At 43.5% G+C, this 18,645-nt stretch overlaps 2 protein-coding genes across 6 annotated transcripts in view; one reads left to right on the top strand and one right to left on the bottom strand.

Moving 5' to 3' along the window:
• Nucleotides 1-27: 27 nt before the first annotated feature.
• tp53i13 (tumor protein p53 inducible protein 13) lies at nt 28-6,630 on the top strand. The gene is made up of 9 exons (XM_082503792.1): nt 28-539; nt 681-758; nt 1,043-1,078; nt 1,495-1,553; nt 2,257-2,335; nt 4,157-4,285; nt 4,615-4,815; nt 4,932-5,922; nt 6,053-6,630. Exons 1-9 carry the CDS (start codon nt 423-425, stop codon nt 6,157-6,159), a joined length of 1,797 nt encoding a protein of 598 aa, XP_082359918.1. The 5' UTR covers nt 28-422; the 3' UTR covers nt 6,160-6,630.
• git1 (G protein-coupled receptor kinase interacting ArfGAP 1) overlaps nt 4,690-18,645 on the bottom strand; it is a 25,972-nt gene continuing 12,016 nt past the window's right edge. For 3 of the 5 annotated variants that reach the window (XM_082503761.1, XM_082503762.1, XM_082503763.1), the window contains 11 exons: nt 18,515-18,587; nt 17,821-17,918; nt 16,939-17,047; nt 16,460-16,584; nt 15,306-15,458; nt 14,166-14,501; nt 12,879-12,941; nt 12,460-12,536; nt 12,014-12,184; nt 10,768-10,831; nt 6,895-10,669 (listed from right to left, as the gene is read on the bottom strand). In XM_082503761.1, the coding sequence (XP_082359887.1) occupies nt 10,454-10,669; nt 10,768-10,831; nt 12,014-12,184; nt 12,460-12,536; nt 12,879-12,941; nt 14,166-14,501; nt 15,306-15,458; nt 16,460-16,584; nt 16,939-17,047; nt 17,821-17,918; nt 18,515-18,587 (1,485 nt within the window). In that variant the 3' untranslated portion in view covers nt 6,895-10,453. Of the gene's footprint in view, nt 4,792-6,894; nt 10,670-10,767; nt 10,832-12,013; nt 12,185-12,459; nt 12,537-12,878; nt 12,942-14,165; nt 14,502-15,305; nt 15,459-16,459; nt 16,585-16,938; nt 17,048-17,820; nt 17,919-18,514; nt 18,588-18,645 lie in introns of those variants that run through there. The other 2 variants (XR_014270991.1, XM_082503764.1) reach the window with 2 other exon arrangements.

Genomic DNA, 18,645 nt, shown 5'->3' with positions numbered 1-18,645 from the left:
AAGCAACTTTAGGTAAGGTCAACGGTCAACGGAAGACAGCAGGTTTATTTTGAAATTTATCCGGAAGAAGTTACGGCGTGTAGCTGTATCTTAGGTTGTATACCAAACTCTGGCGAAGGATAGAAATACGCTTTCTTTTATTTACGTTTTTTGTGTTTTAAATCACGAGTTTGTCAGTCTAGTTTAATTCATAATGTAGAGGAGCTAGCTAACGCTCGTTTGCTAGCGGAAAGCCGGCACAGAGGGACGGTTACTTTGTTGACCCTCATCCGCACGTCTTACCGCTCTTTGGTCATGTTTCTGTACCCAACACATTTTCTGTTTTGGGGCATTTTAAAGGGTCACTTCTTCGGCCACTCTGTACGTGGAGGACCTACGGTGCGCTATGACTTCTAGCTAAACTCGACTGACTGGTCGTCGTCATGCCGAGAGAAGCGACGTCCGCTCCGCTGACGGTGACTGTGCTGGCAGTGCTGTGGGTCAGTGTGGGTCGGTGCCATGTCTTCGGATCTCTGGGGCAAGGATGTGATAATGGAAAGGTAACAGTCTCACTACCTGTGTGTGTCTGCTGGTGTAAATAAAATCCATGTTTTAAGTCATATGGTTTATAACCTAGTATTGGTGATTAAAATGCACTTATTTTACGTGTGTGTGTGTGTGTGTGTGTGTGTGTGTGATAGCTCTCTTTGGAGAGGGACCTGCCTGCGGATGCTGCTTATTGGGACTGTGCTGCGTCTGCATGGCCAGAGTTTACTCAGGTAAACATGGAAATTCATACACCTTAGTCTAACAAATTACCACCATAATCACTGTGGCTCATATGGGAGGGGTGTGGTGCACTTACACCGGTTGCCAGGAAATGCAAACAATCATATGAATGAGACTGTTGTGATAAACCCTGCACACACTGCAAATGAGCAAATTCGACCCACTTCGAATCACCTTGCGGCTTCACACTGTTACATATGTAACAGTGTGTAGTTAGTTGTTGGGGTTGCTTTGTTCCCAGATTACAAGTGTTCCTTCTAATTCCTCTTTTCAGAGACTTCCGAGTATTGACACAGCGTACAATCCTGAGGTGAGTAAACACCAGGCAGTTTACTTAAGAATCTCATATCTGGACTTTTTACGCAACCTTTGGCCCTCTAAACATAAAGCATGACTTGGTTATCTCCTAAAATCAAAGTGCAACTGGATAACACTTCAAACAAGTCCCATTCACAGTTCACTAAATTTGAACCCAATTCATTCTTTTATTTTCTTAACCATTTTTTCCTCATGTACTGTCCTGAGGGAGCTGAAGCCTCTCGCAGCTGACATTTGAAACCAGTACATGTATTAGCTCAAAAGCTTTACCAAGCAAGTGTGTTAGTTGCAACAAGATTCAGTTTGAGTTAACCAAACCAGCTTTTTTGCTTAGTAAAAGTAATTTGTGTGAAATTTACTAGAAGCTAACTAAGTGTTTGTCTTGTGTGCTTGATGTTTTCATTTCAGCCAGCTAGGCAGATATGCATGGATAAATCTATCTCCTACTATCACCGCATTCCTAACAGGTGAGTGTACAGGTTGATGAGTAAGTTCACTAGAGCTGCAGAATACCTTACTGGATGGCCATACAATTATTTCTGTTTTTACAAAGAGCTGACAGATACACAAGCTTAGTATTGTTACAAAAAGCATTGTTTTACTACATTAAAGCAAGCAACACACTGGTCACTTTATGTGGTACACATTGGTAATACCGAGTTTGACCTCTTTTGGCTTCAGAACTACCTTAATTCTCTAGAATGGTGTAGATTCAACAAGGTGCTGCACACGTTCCTCAGTATTTGGTCCATATAGACATGATAGCATCACACAGTTGCTATAGATTTTTCAACTGAACATCAGTGTGTTGGCTCTCTTGTTCCAACACTGTATTTTTTCATCTGTAGGCATGAAAAGATCAAGAAAAATATTGAAGAAAAAAATCCTGATTGAGGTTGTCATAATTCATGCATGACAGGGTTAAATAACAATAATTACAATGAAACATGTCATACATATATAGTAACATTAAACGACCAGTGGGTGGCAGGGTATGGAGTGACACATCAGTGTCCAATGTAGTGGTTTATGTGCAATTATACCATCAACACTGACACAAATACAAGTAAACAGCCTTTGAAAGGTGTCCACTAGTGACCACTATGCGTGAAAGGGTTAAGGCTTTTGAAGACATTAACCTGTGTTTCTGTGTCGGTGTTTGTGTTGCAGTGGAGCATACAGACCAATAGGAGCAGAGAGCGGAGAGTACTTGTACTGTCCTCCTCAGCGGTGGCTCAATAACTTGCAGGTTAGTTGCACTATTGCACATGGTTTGCTGCTGCCTCTGCCTTTGTATCTTCTGAAACATCAGTTTGTCTGTTTATCGGAGAGATATGTGCATCATGTGTATTCTGTGTAAACTGAGCCTTTTTGCAGTACTTTCAGGACATGTGTTTTTCAGCACTCAGTCACATCCACCTTGAGGCCATACTTTATTGATTGACTTACTTTTTTTCCCCCTCCGCTAGTGTATTGCGTTTAAGCTTATAGTAACAACCTGTTAATTTGGGGGGCGCATTTTCAGTTAGTTTGCAAAACTGTTTTAACAACAAGCAGCGGATCACTTAGAACCAACAGTTAGGAAACCTTTATTCTCACCTCACTGAACTACAACAAAATTATGGGTATCACTGTTTTGTGCATTAAAGTTCATTAAAGCACACAGTACTCCATAACTCACAGCTATACAAATACTAGCGTTTAACAACTAACAGAGTAACTTTATACTGCTAAATAAAAACCACCCTAAACACACCTCCCTATGGTTAATCATCATCACCGTGACAGTGCACTCGTAGTGTTATACAGTGTGCGTTCTTTTTGTGTTTTTAATTCTAGCCCTGTGTGTATTAACATTAAAAAAGGGGGGATTGCTGACAGCAATAAAAAAACCTGGACACACATACTGGTAGCAGAACAGCATTTTCTACAAGGGAGGAGCTAACTGTAAAATGAGAGAAAATGCAGAGTTTTTAGATAAAGTGTTTTGACCTGTCAATGTGGCGAAGGCATCCTGTACCTTTAGCAGAAAAACAGTCCCAAAGCATAAAGTTTCCACCTCTGTGCTTGACTGTGGGGATGGTGATCTTTGGCTCAGGATCAAAACTCTTCGCATTTAATAGAGGGAAACTGTCATTTTGTCATGAAGCATTTATAGCCATACCATGAATAACAATAGCAGGACTGGAGTATTTCTTTGTTTTTCGTTCCTCGATCCATCCTTTTCTTAATCTAGGTTAGGGTATTATACATTCATAACTATGGCCAATTTAAAATCACCCATTAACAAAACAAGCACGTTTCAGCATTTACTTATTTAACTTTTTTAATCACAGCAAACATTTTTAATTGTAACAGTATGGAAAATGTGTATAGTTTGTACGGCCCGCACCAAACAGGTGGCCTCTCCTAAAAGGAAGGCAGCCACCATTATTACACCTGTGCCTTCTCTATGGTGACAAGTAAAAATGTGTAGTGGGAAGGTCAGTCGCCTACCTGTTTTTGGTTTCTGCTTTAGGAAGGAACGCTTGTAAAATCCGAATACAGTAGATAAAAGCACAGAGGAATCGGGCGTTGACAGTAGAACACACACCTAATTCTTGAGTTACAAATTAGCCTTTATAAGATTCCAAGCTGAAACTCATGTTCATATCAAACTGCAGTCGAGACACGGTGTGTAGTTTTAAGTGCAGCTTAAGAGTAAACCAGGCAAGTGTACCAGCAGTTATTTTCTATGTGTTTGGACCCTTGGTAGGAGGGTTGACACAGACTATGAATTTTCCTTGAAAGTCACAGATTTGGCCTCCTGCAGTAATATGCCAGCATATAATGTGGATCACAGCTAGTTCTCAGCTATCGTTCTCCACAGAGAGAACATCGACCAATAGGAATAGTTGTTTTTTTTTTTAAAGCAACATTAGAAGGACTAATCAGAAAATGTTATGTTGATACAATGTTTATGTTGTTATAAGCACTTGAGTACATAGATGTTAATTAATCATAGAATGCTGCAGTAATGGTGGATAATGGGGAGATTCTGGTCACACGTGCGGTGTTCTGTGTTTTGTAGCGTGGAGCGGCGGTTTTGCTCTACCATCCGTGTGCACCACCTCGCGAGCGTCAGATCCTGTCCGACTTGGCTCGCTCCTGTCTGCAGTCCTACATCTTGACCCCACACCCACAGCTCAATAAACACATGGTAAGAAACACTTTCATCAACCTTTGTTTTCATCAGAATTTGTTGGATTTCTGGGATGTTAAACACGGATGCTTGTTAGATTTAATACCATTTCAGATTGGAACTCAGGATCTCGGAGAGAGACAAGATGCAAAAGCATTGTTTGCTTTAAGAAGACTGTTGAGGGTGTTGTCCTGTCATTGAACTGTCAGTTATTCGTTAAAAAGGGCCTTTTTAAGAGCACTCAGGCAGATGGTCTTGTACTTCATGGCATCATGAAGTACAAGATAAGTTTTTAGCCTCTGGGAGAAAGGAAATTTACCGAATGTGTTTCTCTGCTCTGTGCTCAGCCTGTAGCTTTTGTGTCCTGGGGTCGCACCTTGGAGCTGTCCACCGCCGCGTCTTTAGACCTCTGTGATTGGCTGGAGGTCAATCACAGAGGTCAGACTTCAAGAAAAGAGTCTGATGGTGTGACGCAGATGAGGAAGTATGCCCTGCTGCTGACCTGGTCAGCAGAGCTGCATCAGCTAGAACAAACAACAAAAATGAAGGTTAGGAAACATGACTCAGGATTGAGCTAGCTTTGTTGAGTTGTGTGATGTTTTTTAACGTACAGACTAGTAAATAAATGAGTAATTTCAGTTGTCTGATATAACTAACATTGCAGGATTCCCTGAGGCAGTGTTGTGAGCGGACCATCTATTCTCTGTTAAGCGGAGCTACAGAGGCTGAACTAGAGCACAGCGTGAAGACCGAACGCTCAAAACAAACAAAAGTGGGAAGCAAAACCAGGCAGATGAGAGCTGCCCTGAAAGTTGTTGACAGCAATGAGAGCAATAACACTATGGCAAATGTCTCCAGAACTGTTCCTCAGCGGTCAGGAGATGGTCAGAATAACAGCAGCACGCTTGGATCATCAGCAGATCAGAGGAAACCTTTTGATCTTTCTAGCTCCAGAGAAGCTCCTCAGGTTCCAACTCAAGCCTCTAAACCCAGGCTCACAGCTCCCTTGGCCTTAAATATCTCTGAGACAGAAGCTCAGAAAGGCCTCAGAAAACTGAACCACTCTCCTGTTTCTGCACATGGTGTGAGCAGTAAACGCACCTTTACCGACAGGCCTGAAGCCCTGATTCTCAAGGAAACAGACTCTATTAAACACAATACCAAAGTGGACAAGTCTAAAGAGAAAATCTTCGACTCATCTGACGGCAACATGGAGGATAATGAAGTGGTAGATGTAAAGGAGAGAGAGCTGGAGCATACGCAGATCCAATGCGCCCCAGGATCTCACCAAAAAAGTGAAAGCACTGGCTCCGACTCTGTGCCTAAACCCCAGTCAGAGGCTCAGGCACAACAGCATCCACAGACAGCCAGCCACAGCCAGCCTATCAGCCGTGACTGCAACAGCTGCGCACCAGGTGAACACTGTGACTGTGTCAAGGCCTCGGGATCAGAGGCCCAAGCTGCTGCTGCTGTTGTATATAGAGAGCTGCAAAGGACCCCGAGGACGGACGAAGCGGCGTGGGCAGCAGCGGCACTAGGCTTCCTGCTGGTTCTCCTGACTCTGTCAGTGCTTCACACTCGTCTGTACCGCCACTGGAGGATCACGCCGAGCCTTTACTGGCACAACCCAAGCGACGACTATGACAGCGTTGCAGGTAACGTCATCAGGGATGAAGAATAGAGCTGTTATGCCCTAATTAAATTAGAATTTTTCTGAAAGATACACATTCTCTTTTAGGTGGAGCTTACAAGCCAAGCTTATTCCTGTTATGTTTTTTCTTCCAGATGTGATCCGCAGAAGGTTGCGAATTGCAAAGAGAAGGCGGAAAAGGGGCAGAAGGCAAGAATGCGTTCTCCTGCCGAGCTCCTCCAGCTCAGATGAATGTCCGTAGAACTGAAAGAAACACCCCCAACACTGTTTGGGAAGAGGGGACCTGAAGGAAAAGAAAAAGGGTGTGTTATGTATGTTGGACTCGTCTTACATGTAGCTGTCTTACACCTACGGTGTGCAGTTTATCTGAGAGAACCTAAATGTTGTAAATTACACACACTATAACAGCCCTACAACCACAATGAACAGGCTCATAGGAATTTGACAGAGGACCCACCATGTCATATTTTTAACATGTGAATATTTTTTTAATTGAAAGGACAAAAATGTTTTATCCAAAAGAACGGTTAACTTATAACCAGCCATTCCCCAAATAGTTCCCGAAACTCTTAAGCTTTAAAAATGTTTTCATAATTAGTTTTACAGAAATGTTTTTTAACTGTAAAGGTTTGATATGCGAAATGTAAGTTGCTGTTGTAAGCAACGCTATGTTTGTGTTGTCATACAAACATGTGAATAGCTGCATTCTGGAGATGTGATTGTGTGATTTGTAAAGAGTGAGTCTACAGGTACTTTGATTAAAATTAAAACTGTAAAGTTAGAACATCCAGATCAGTAATGGATGTGTGTGGGGGGGGGGAAACAAAATGATCCTGTCTTTTTGAAGGAGGAGGAGAAGAGAACGTGAGTTGAACTGTGATGATCCAGAGCACAATGGAAGGCAGAGTGAAAAGTTTTTGCTGAATGATCTCAAATGTACTTTTGCAGTAAGAAAAAGAAATGCAGGCAAACCCTGGACAATTAAATTGTTTTATTATTTTATTACAAATGTACAGCTTATGAGTTTCCATTACGATTGACCTTTTTAAGTCGTTGTTTTCCCTACTTTACAGTTCTTAATTGTCTTCTGTTAAAAGATAACTCTCCCATCTCCCAAACTGTCGAGCTGTGAAGACACACAGGAATGCGACAGCACAGGCTACAGTGCACTGTCACGGCTGAGAATCTGATGTGTGTGTGCATGTGTGTGTGTGTGTGTGTGTGTGTTAAAGTCTGGCTGAAGAGTCAATGTTTGTACCTGTGCATGGCTTGGTCCAACCGATAAGGGTGAGTGTCTGATGTTGTCTATGTGCTAAATTCTGAACAGAATGAAGGCATATAAAGTCTGCAAAGTGTGACAAAACTGACACAAGCATTAAACATTCACACTAGAGGCACCCTATGTAGTGTCCACTAACTCAGAGGAGGACTGGGCCATGTGCGTTTTTAAGACCCCCCCCCCCCTCCTCGTGATCTTTTGAGATGACTGTAGTGTTAAGCCCAAGTGTGCTTCAGACCATACCCCCACCCATATTTCCATATGCCAACTCCAATCCTGCACCCAATGTACTTGAGCTAAGACCTTTGGGAGAGTGCAGTAAATACTGCAGATCCTACGTCATCCAGCAGGTGTTTTGAAAAATAGTGCAACTAAGATCAAATGAGACACGTTGTCATTCCCATCTTCCCATGGATACGAGCAGGATCGTTAATATGTACTATATGACTACATAGTAACACCACACCGTAACCTCAAAACATTCGAACAACTGCAAGTACATCAGGTGCCGAGACTTAAGAGGTGAGCAAGGACTTGGTGAACAGAGGTCATGGCCTGAAGCCCATTTAGGCCAACAAATATATAAATATCTCACAAACAAAAACTACAGCTTAATATAAAATATAGCATGAAAAATATACGTTCATATATATATTTTTATATATATATATATATGGCTCTAGACTAAAACATGGGCAATCATGATTAAAGGGGACACGTTTTTCTTGCTGGCCCCCTGTGTGTGTTGGTGTGTGTGTGTGTATATAAGTGTGGTAGTATTTCTGTTGTATCAGCAGTCAGTACGAGATCACCGCAACTCAGCCAGTCATACAAGAGATGATGATGACGATGTGCAAAGGCATTCAATATTAAACAATGATACATTTCAAGAGTTTTTCAACGCACAGTCCAAGTTTCCCTCCCATGCAGAGACATGTGTGCAACTATGTCAAAGACTGAGGGGACATGGACTGAAATCCCACGTAGTGATCAGAGTAAAAGATTTAAAAAATATATATATAAACCATAAAATATTGGGGGGGGGGGGGGAAGTGGACAGAAATGATGAGGCATTACCTCAAGGTGTTTGGAGCCGATTTGTCATCTTGTGGGGAAAAACAAAAAGGCAGCAATACAAGACAAACTGAGATGCGACTGTAGTTTGATCCTTCAGTGTTTCAGGTGAGTAACTGAACGCTGAGATTACACAAAAGAGCGAGGTGAGGAAATCTCTCTGTTACTGAGGAAACCAGCTGCGGGAGCACTGGTGAAGGTTTTAGAGTAGAATCTTAACTTTAAAAAAGGAAAAGGGAGAGAGAGAGAGAGAAAAAAAAAAAGAGGACAGTCCTCCCAGAAGTTCCCAACGTGTTTACAGATATGACCATTTTTGTTCGGCACAGTACGCGACTGACATAAGTCGGTTGAACTGCACTGAGTTTTGTTCCCAACGCTGTCTGCAGAAAGGCAGATGGCTAAAAAGAGACAACTTCTGTGGCCCAGATCAGCAGGCTGTGACAGAAAACTGCTCGCAGGCTTCCACAGAAGCTTGTCAAACAGTCTCAAGGGTAAAAAAAACAAACAAAAAAAACAACAACATAATAATACTTGGCAAACTAAATCAAGTGCACCTCAGAATGATATCTGTGATCCTGGTTGCCAGATCTGGTGCTTTTGTTTTTTCTCCACAGGTCTACTTTTAAAGCTCAACTCCCAACACACCAGTGTGTCTGCTTAATGACACTCAACAGTTACCAAGTAAAGCACCCGTGCCACATAAGCACTTTTTGAGGAAGACTGGGGCTTAATCCTCCATGTGGAAACCAGATGTTCTTATTATTCTGCTTGGCACTGCGAAAAAATGATTACGAAGGTGATTCTGAGATGATTCCACTGGCTCTGGTAATGAGGCGAACAGTAAGAGAAATCAAGCGCAAAGAAAGAGAGGGGGGAAAAAGACAGCTGAGGACATGAAGGAGGAGCAGTTGAGATCCTGGTCCTGTCATAATACACCATGCCTTTGGCAACCGTTCAACACCCCACAGCCATAAGATGTATATATCACATGAAGGAAAATGTAATAAAAACTCAACTGTCTTTGAAAAGGAGCGCTTGAGAAATGTCGAGGACCTTTTTTTCACAGGCTGATTCGTGTGTTTGTTTGTTTGTGTGCATGTAGACTTAAATCCCAGTAAGAGGTTAACACATACTCCCACCTGTCTCCATATTCAACTAAATGAGACAAGAAAAAAAAAAACATACATAAAATAAAAAATGACAGTCAGTAAAATTATCAATACAAAGCAAAAACAATAGGCAAGAAAAACAACAACAACAATAAATCACAATTATTCCAGTGTAAGGGTTTTTGTTTCTGTAAGTCAGTAAAAAAAAAAAAAAAAGTATTTCTGTCAGACCAAACAGACCTGCACATTCAAAAGGCAAAAAGAGGAGAGGAAAGAAAGGAAAACATGCCAGATCATGCTGTGTACCACCAAAAGAAAGGGAAGGTGATGGGTTTAATAAAAAGAAAAAAAGAAAAAAAAAAAGCTGGAGCCCCTCCTGTAAATGCTTACCCCCATGTGGAAGGAAGTGTGGGAATCAGACTGAGTGGGCTGCAGGTCCTTCTCTGCACCGGACGCTCATCCAGCCTGGGACAGCGTGGGGGTGCGGGGTCCCTCTTCTTTAGAGAGAGGAAAGAAGAGGAGGAAGGACAACCCGATTCCTCGTAAGGACGGAGGGACGGCGATGGTGTGGAGGCTGTTCTATCTACTTCTCTCTCGGAGCATACGCTGCCTCCCTCCCGAAGCGGGAGAAGGAGGGACGATGAGTTACAAGTGAGAATAAATAAAGCAGTCTATGACACGTATGCTCGTCACAGTTTGAGCAGTTTATGGTACACATCCCATTCCAACAGTCTGCTAAGGTCCCTGCGGGCTGTGGTTCCCGTGTTGGCTCCTTCCTTTCGTCCTTCCCTACTTTCGCTTCCACGCCTGTGGAATTTTTTTCCATTCACTGTAGTGTTTCTATCATACAAACGTCCTCTGCTTTGCTTCCATCCAAATCCCTTCCTTTCTCTTTTCTCTTCCTCATGTCAGCCTTGCTCCCCCGTCACTTCAATTCCTTACCCTTCATCTTGTAGTGTGATCGTACTCCCCTCCCACCCCCTGCCCCTCCCTCTTTCTCCCTCTCCCGGAAGCCCCCTCCCATCCCACTTTAAACCGCACATGCACTGATCCTCTCTCTTTCTTTTGTTGGGTCACTGTTTCTTCTCACGAGTGGTGATTGTGACCAGTTGCTTGGCAGCCTTGGCGATGTCGTAGGCGCACTGGATGACCTGCTGAGTGAGAAGCTGGTAGTCTACTGCAGGAGCGCCAGGCTCCGAAGGCGCCGCCTTACGGCACTCCACCTGCAGTCGTGAGGCACTGGAAGCCAACAGGCGGAGAGAACAGTGGACTGCATCCAGTGCTGGTCGCTGCAGACAGATGGAAGCAATCAAAAAAGAAAAAAGAAGATGTAGATGTAGATGAGAGACACAGTGTGAGAAATAAAACATAAGGACGGGGCACTTACTTTGGGGAAGAGTGAAGCCATCTCTGTGACAGCAGAGTGGATCTTCTCAGAACACGGCACAAAACTGAAAAGAGAAGTGATTCTTTAACTGAAGAGTCAAATGAGTCAAGAACTGTGCAACAGCACTAATGCAGGTGAGCAGGCGAGGTTCCTGCAACGACTCCTGTGGTAAAGAGGGAGCTGGTGTCCAGGAAGCAAAGTTTATCAAACTGGGAGTTTGAGTGACTCACGTTAAAGGTGGGTAAAAAAAGAAAAAGTCACACAGCAAATCTTTAATTTTTAACGAGATTTAAATCGATTTCTTAACACCAGCCATATTTATCAATAGAAAGGTTTAGTGTGCTGTAATTAAATAAAACAAAAGAGTTGAAACTGAGGAGAAACACTGCATTAGCCTCAAACTACAATAACTGCATTCTTTCCTTATTACACCTATCGTCATTGGCCCTTGGTAACCCTGGTGACCGTAAGTATGAGACTGCAAATACAAGCACCCACAACATTCTGAAGAGATTATATTTCTTATGTGGCTTCCTCTAGTAAAAGCTGGAAAATATTGCTAGCGTAACAGTTCAGCCTACTGCTGCTGGAGTTAACAACTACATTCTCACTGTGCAGCTGTCGACTATCATTCACATCAGAGTTTACCATTTAAAAATGGAGATTAAGGTGCTGTCTATGTCTATCAGACATGTGCTGCTTTGCATTAATCTGACGGCAGCTGAGCACTTGAGTGCACCCCGCTCATTCTCCTGGAAAAGTCATGAAGGGTAAACTTAGGTTAGGGGACACAGCACCAGTGTAAACTTCATGCAGTCACATGATCTCCTGTGTCTATGAGCTGCTCAGCTCTTTTCTAATTTACAGTAAGACTACTTAAAGTAGCTTTTTGGTGGTTTTGGTGCATTTTCACCATTTCTGACCCAGGGGGAGATTTTATTTAAACCGTTTACAGTTTTTATACATGGTCTTATATTTCCACCCCGAGTATACTCTTGTTTCTGTCCTGTCTTTCTTTCACATCTTTGTGATTCGGCCTCTCATAATGTCAACATCAACTGATTGTGAATTGCTATGATCTGATTTGATATTGAGGGTTTTTTCTGATTGAAATCAAGAAAAAAATAAGCATAACATTAGCTTAACTCAATGTCTGACAGGCTGGTTGTAAGACACGATTAGATTTGTAATTTTTATGCATTTTATTTTAAGATGAAAAGGACTGTGCCACCATTTTTTCACCTACCTGTCGTGTTTGAACTCCTGAGCGGCCCTGAGCAGCTCCTGGATGTTCTTAGTCACCTGCTCAGTCTTCAGTATGACGTCCTCTGTGCAGGGTAAGGTGGGGTCTGGCTCACCCCCCTCCCCACCCTCCTCAGGCTCCCCACGGCCTTCCTCTTCACTGCTGCGGCCCATACTGGATAGGGAAACGCATTACCCGCGCAACAATTAAAACCTCAGATCGAGGACAGTAGGTGACGGTCATGGATGAGCATTTACAGTCCTTATGTGGCATTATGTCAACAGCTTGTGCCCCTCGTTTCTTACTAAAAACTGCTACCTCCACATTTGTGTTATAAGTAATTGAAAACAGTTTCTGTGAATCCATTTAAAAAATAAGATCATTAGAAAAGTAGAAAAGTTGGTTTTAGAAAGCTAGGACATTTTTCAGATTTACATTCAAACACTGACCTTACTGAGGCGTCGTACAGTTGTGTGTTGTCGTAGTCGCTGTCGGTGCCACTGCCGTGCTTCTCTGGTTTAGGGACCTGGAAGAAAAACACAGCAGGAACTAAATAATCACCACACATCATGTCCTGTAAGTATACCTCTTCAATCAAAATTCTAATTTTCATTTGTTTCCATGTAATTGAGATGGTTTCCACTGATGTCCATTAAATGGGACAGATATTACACTACATTTAGTATGTGGGTAATTCTAATGGGATGAGGGATATTCTGTGATTGAATCTCAGGATTAGGGCCAACAGCAACAGACCCATGAGACGCTGGTTTGGATAAAACAATGTAAGCCAATAATCTCAACTTTCTGAATGCATTAAGTGGAGGATCATAAAAAGAAATGAAGAGCCAAAACAGCAGCAGCTCACCATGTATCTACCCATCTCTGCAGATCCAGACAGATATGGACTCCCTGAGCCGCCCTTCCTTACCTGGGAAGACAAAGGGAACACAAGGATAGAGAGAGGATGAGAGAGAGATGGAGGAGCATGGGTGAGGCCAGAAAGAAGATTAAAAAGAAATTGAAATATTAGCAGAAAGAGACAGATGATGAAATGAGCAGGGGGGAAAAGAAGCGTGGGGACATAGAGAAGAAGTTTTCTTTTTAAATAAACAGCAGGAAAACAAGGCAAACGAGTCAGTGAGAGCAGCACTGAACAACTCAACGGCCCATCATCTTTTTCTACACTACATGCCTCGCTGCTTATCTAACAGGAAGCAAACATACTGTCAACTAATCTAGCTTCTTCTGCTTGACTTACACACGGCACACAGCATCTAAAAAGAGACTACCCACACTCAATACTAATGTTGATCTCTGAAAAACAAAATGCATAATTACATACTGTGAGATAATACTACAAACTCAAAGACGAAATGGCAAACAATGCAATGACAGACAGAATGCTTACATCCAGAGGATGCACGGCTGCACTGCAGTGAGCAAAGAACGGACAGGTGAAGAAACAGACAGACAGAAAACAGACAAACAGGTAAATCTCTGTGTGAAGAAACAGTCACCAACTTGGTGCGGCGGTGAGATGTGTCTGCATTCTGTAGCTCTATTAACGTGCTGTAAACTAAATGCTGCTGAACTGCTCACCTGGTTGTCTGCAATATGAGAAACTTTTTTTTAAATTTTATTATATCTTTTCTTTAAAGTGGCGGTGAAACAAAAATGAACTTCTGTGCATCTGTGTGTGTGATCCCAGCATTTCCAGATTAAGCAACTGTCCAGCAGCAAAGACGTCAAAGGGGTTTGAAAAGGTCAAAGTGTGCAGAGCAGGCTATGCAGCGGTGTATCAGAGGCTTTTGCCAGGCAGCAGAACAGAGGAAACAGTCCTTTTTTGTTGTTTTTCTTTCCCATCTTTCTCCTTCAGGTCACACGTATGCACTCCATCATTTATGCAGTTTTAAAGCTCAATATAACAAATCTTTTTGAACCATTACAAAACTTCCCTTAAAAATGGGTTCGTGCACAACTGGATCTTTTGAAAGAGAAGGACTGAGAACTGAGATGCAAGGGGAAAGAAGAGGGGGGGAAATGTAAAGATCAGGATCAGACCATCACCTATTTAATCAGGCCAAAGACAGGCAATCAGAGCCACCGAGGCGAAGGTGGTGAGTGGAAAGGGGACAGGGCCGTTCTAACTTACGCTGGCTGTGTTGAGGGGCTGCAGGCGGGGCACTAGGGAGTCCAGGACTGGGGGACCGTGGGCCGTGGGGCCGGGGGCCGCCCCTGGCTCGTACATTGAGAAGGCCTGGCGTTCCCTCCGGTGAGGGTGGGAGTGGGGGGTGGCCGAGGAGGGCACCGAAAGCACCGGTGGGTCCCCTCCTGGCCCAAATCCACCCACTCCACCTCGCATCCCACCCACTGCCCAGTGGCCTCCTGTTCCCCCACCTCCACCAGGTCCCCCTACCCCATGGCCAGCTGCTCCCCCAGCCTGCTGGCCCCTCCGTAGCGCACTGTTCTCTGTCTGCATCCGGGTGATCTAAAGGAGAGGAGGAAGGCAGCAGGGAGGGATGAGACAATGGAGGGAGGGATGGAGGGAGGAACATGGGAAGGTTGAAGGGAATTGGGGGGGGTCAACTGAACGGTCAAAAACAAGCATCCATATTCAGGCTCATATTGGGCTTCACATATTAAGTCAGTATTGAGGGGGGGGGATGCAACACATGGTATTACACTACAATAAGCTGGGACTGGGTCTTAGGGAAGGGGTGGAGGGCTACAGTACATACCTGAAAATACAGTGTTTGTGTTCAAGGGGTCAATGAGGGGAAACTGTAGGATCATCTGCCCTGAGGTACTGTTGCCTAGCGCCCTAATCTGACACATTTGTTATTTGCAGTGTGTTTTTTTCTATGTTTGTTTCAAATCTTCATTAAATCCTCAGTGACATGAGAAGATGAACACATAAATGAATCACTTAAGCCAGTCGCTAATGAACATATTAGGGAAATGACAATGACTCACGGGGGAAAAAAAAGATGCAACAATGAACAGCACATGAGCTCCATCAAAAGTAAATAACACCCTGACGGGGAAAAATCATCTTGCAAAGATATTAATTTATTCAACTGTCTCTCCATCATTATACCCTCTTTCTGTCTGAATCAACTGCCCCATCTCTTTTACCAATCTGCCTCGTGTCTTCTAGTCATCATTACCAAGCACATCTTTTATTCCAACTTCTATTCATTTTGTATTCTCTTTCTAAGAAGCCACGCAGCAAACCCTTTATTAGTCTGAATGGTCACTGCTAATCCTCTCGTTCCACCTGCACTCCTCCTACCTCCTTCTGGAGCCGCCGGAGCTCCTCGCTCAGGTTGTTGTTAACCTTCATCAGCTGCTGCACCTTAGCTTCTGAGGAGGCCAAAGCCTTCTTCACCTCCAGATACTCCTGCAGGGTGATGGGACCATCTGACAAGTCTGAGGAGTCCATACTCTGGATCGATAGGAACATATAAGGCAGGAGGTCAAACGGGTCGAAAGATTTGGGGAGGGGTTGTGACTGAACTCCTTCAATACATTCTGTATTTAGTGAAATTCATGCATTAACAAGGTTCTAAATGTGGTTGTAATTTATACATTTTTTTAAGCTGTGGAAAAAAAAACAAAAAAACAGCCGTGGCTTTGAGGCAAGAAGAGGCCTAACTTGAAGGTAGGATCTCACACACACACACACACACACACACACACACACACACACACGCACACACACACACACACACACACACACACACTAGACCTTTAGTTCTTGCTCTCAATATTCCCACTCACTTCCTGCCACCCCACAGCCTGCTCAGATTCAGCCCTCTACCACTCCCTGGAATTAAACCAATAAATACACCTTTCATAAACTACACTTTATAGCCTTCTGCTTGTGCTTCATTCACCACTACTTCTATTACCCCCTGCTTCATACTAGAACACACAATTCTTCGATGCTGTGAGCACCGTAAAACAACAAATCCATATATTTCCTTGGATTTAAAGGCGAGTAGATCCTCCAGCTTGGCGGGGTTTTACCCTGAGCATGAAAAGAAGCTTGTTACTGGTTTAGCTTCACTTCTACCCCTCCCACATGATTTTTCCTTCCTTTTGTTTCTTAAATCTGTCTCCTTCTCTTTTCCCTCCCATTACACACGCTCTCTCTGTGCATGAACAATGCCTTGTCTGACAGGGACCCAGAATAGCTGATGATGTCACTCAGGAGCTATGTGGCAGCCATGAGTATGGCCACTTTCCGCAAAGCATGTTGGGAGAAGCAGTCATTCAAGCCACTAAACTGTGGAAAAGCTTTGCTTACTAATATGACTGAATGAAATTCAGGGATAGAGGGAAAGGAAACACATCAAAATGGTGATTAACAAGTATGAAAGCCACAGAAATGTGGGGTAAAGGGTAGCTATTTAGAGAAAAAAAAAAGTGTGTCACGCTGTATACCTTTGCACGGTTGCTACGTTGCGTGTTGTTGTTGTTCTGGGTGGTGAGCTCGCTGTCTGTGTCCTCGTCAGAAGCTACACTGTCGTAGTCGTGCTGGTCATCATCGATGCCCAGGTCCAGCGGGTCTGATAACAAGGAGAAGAAAAATCTGCCCATTTACAGTTTTCTTTCACGTAATATTAGCACTCGCTCTTCTCTCAAACGTGATCTTTCTCCTGGGAGTGCTTAAAGTAATAACACAGTTGTGTGTCGTACTTGACCGTTTCATGTAAGAATAAACTGTCACGCAGGAATGATTCTCTTATAACTGTGCTGCTGCTGCGACACAGGTGATTTTAAAAGTTTTAAGGTTTTATGCTTTGCAGACTTTTGCACACTGGTATAAATCAATAAATGGATATCTATGCATCGTGCATATTAATCAGGTTAGATGGCACTGCCTTCAAAGTTTAAAGTCTAGCCCTCCCTCCCAGTCTCACCAGTAGGGCTAAGACCTTTTCCCTGCTGTCTCCTTTTGGCGTCACTCAAGATGTCGATGATGAGGGTAGCAAACTCCCGGGCGTTGAAACGGGCGAGCTTCTGGCGGCCCTGAGAAAAGAACAAGCCGGGAGTTACACAAACACATGCGCACACAAACACTGGCATCAAAGCCTGAAATTCAGTTCCGCATTTTTGTTTTTTAAAATCATGAGCTGAGTATGAGACAAATACAATGGGGCCCATAGTCAGTGGTTCAGTGCCTGTGTGACTGCTGTGGTCAGTTACCATGTGCTGTGGAAAAACACAGTCATACTCTCAACACACACAGCAACACAACATGTGCAAAGGAACATAAACTCTACAATTAGGTTAGCGTCCAGGCATCTGCATAAGAGCACAAGAAGGTCAGCTCCTACCAAAGTGTAAAACCATTCACAGAAGTTCGACTCTAAAGATGTGATTTCTTCTGTTTTCAACCATAAATAGGAGCCTCTGACCACAGTGAACTGCCCAATCACGTGAAAGCAAACGTGGCCATGTGGGAGTTGTTTGTATGTGTGTGTGTACACTTGGGTTTGAGTGTTTACACCAAAAATGAGCCATTCAGATGACTATAAACTTTGTAAGTGGACTTGAGATTTCGCTCTCTACCTCACAGGGAGAGCTAGAGAGATAAAGAGAGAGTGCAGAAAGATTACACTCTCACATCTGAGGAACAGCCGCTGCTAATTTCACACTCCTTTCTCTGTCCCCCCCCCAACAAACACATAAACTGCCTATCTAAGAAATAAGAAATCTCCATTTTGTCTTTTTTTCCTTCCCCCCCTATCTGTTCCTTTAAATCAGTCATTACAAACGTATACAAGTATGTGCGTGTTTACCTGGTTGCGCGTTGCAGAGTATTCAGGGTTGACTGGTAGGAAAGGGACTGCGCTGCGTTCTGTTACCAGAGTGCTGTGGTTCTGGGTCGTAAGCCACACTGGAGACAAAAACGTAAAGCAGAAAATAAATCTGTGAGTGCGCGTTCAAACAACAAGGTCGCCCACATCCAACCACACGCAGCCCATCCACCCACACATCCACAGAGATATAAACAAAGTACAGCGAATCTCTTACAGTGCAGTTTTGTGTGTGCTGTTGGTGGTGTGTCTACAAGTCTATCCCTGCTACTTACCTGTGTGCTTCAGTCAGAAAGCGCGCTCTGACTTTTGCCCATACTGAAGGAAAGGGAGAGAAGAGAAGGAAAAAAGAGAAAGAGCGAAGAGGAGGAGAGAGACTCAAGAATTTGCGAGGCACTTCCTCGCTCCATTCTCCTCCCCCTCTTTCACTCAAAACATTTTGGCCTTCCTCTTTAGCAGTTTTTCCCTTCTCTCGTCGCCCTGTCCTTCATTTCACTTCCTCTTTCTTTGGCGCTTCTTATCTTTATATCAGCTTCACTCCCATAACTTTTCCTCAAAAGTTTTTACATTTTTCTAGTTTGTTTCAACATCAATTGGTCCACAAAGGGGAAAAAGCCCAAACGCACAGGCCCAGGCAGACAGTCGTAGAGGGTATAAAGGAAGCGATAAGGCTCACCTGCATCATTTTCTCTGCGATCCACCTCGTCATAGACGTCCATTGCTAGCTCCTCAAACAGCCGATTGTTGAGCTGCCACACATGCGCACACAAATTGACATTAGCGGGTCTTATTCTACATGTCTATATA

The sequence above is a fragment of the Aulonocara stuartgranti genome, assembly GCF_965226115.1.
Source record: "Aulonocara stuartgranti genome assembly, chromosome: 14".
Lineage (NCBI taxonomy): Eukaryota > Metazoa > Chordata > Actinopteri > Cichliformes > Cichlidae > Aulonocara > Aulonocara stuartgranti.
Note: the sequence above shows the minus strand (reverse complement) of the source record. Positions and strands in the feature narration are given on the sequence as shown.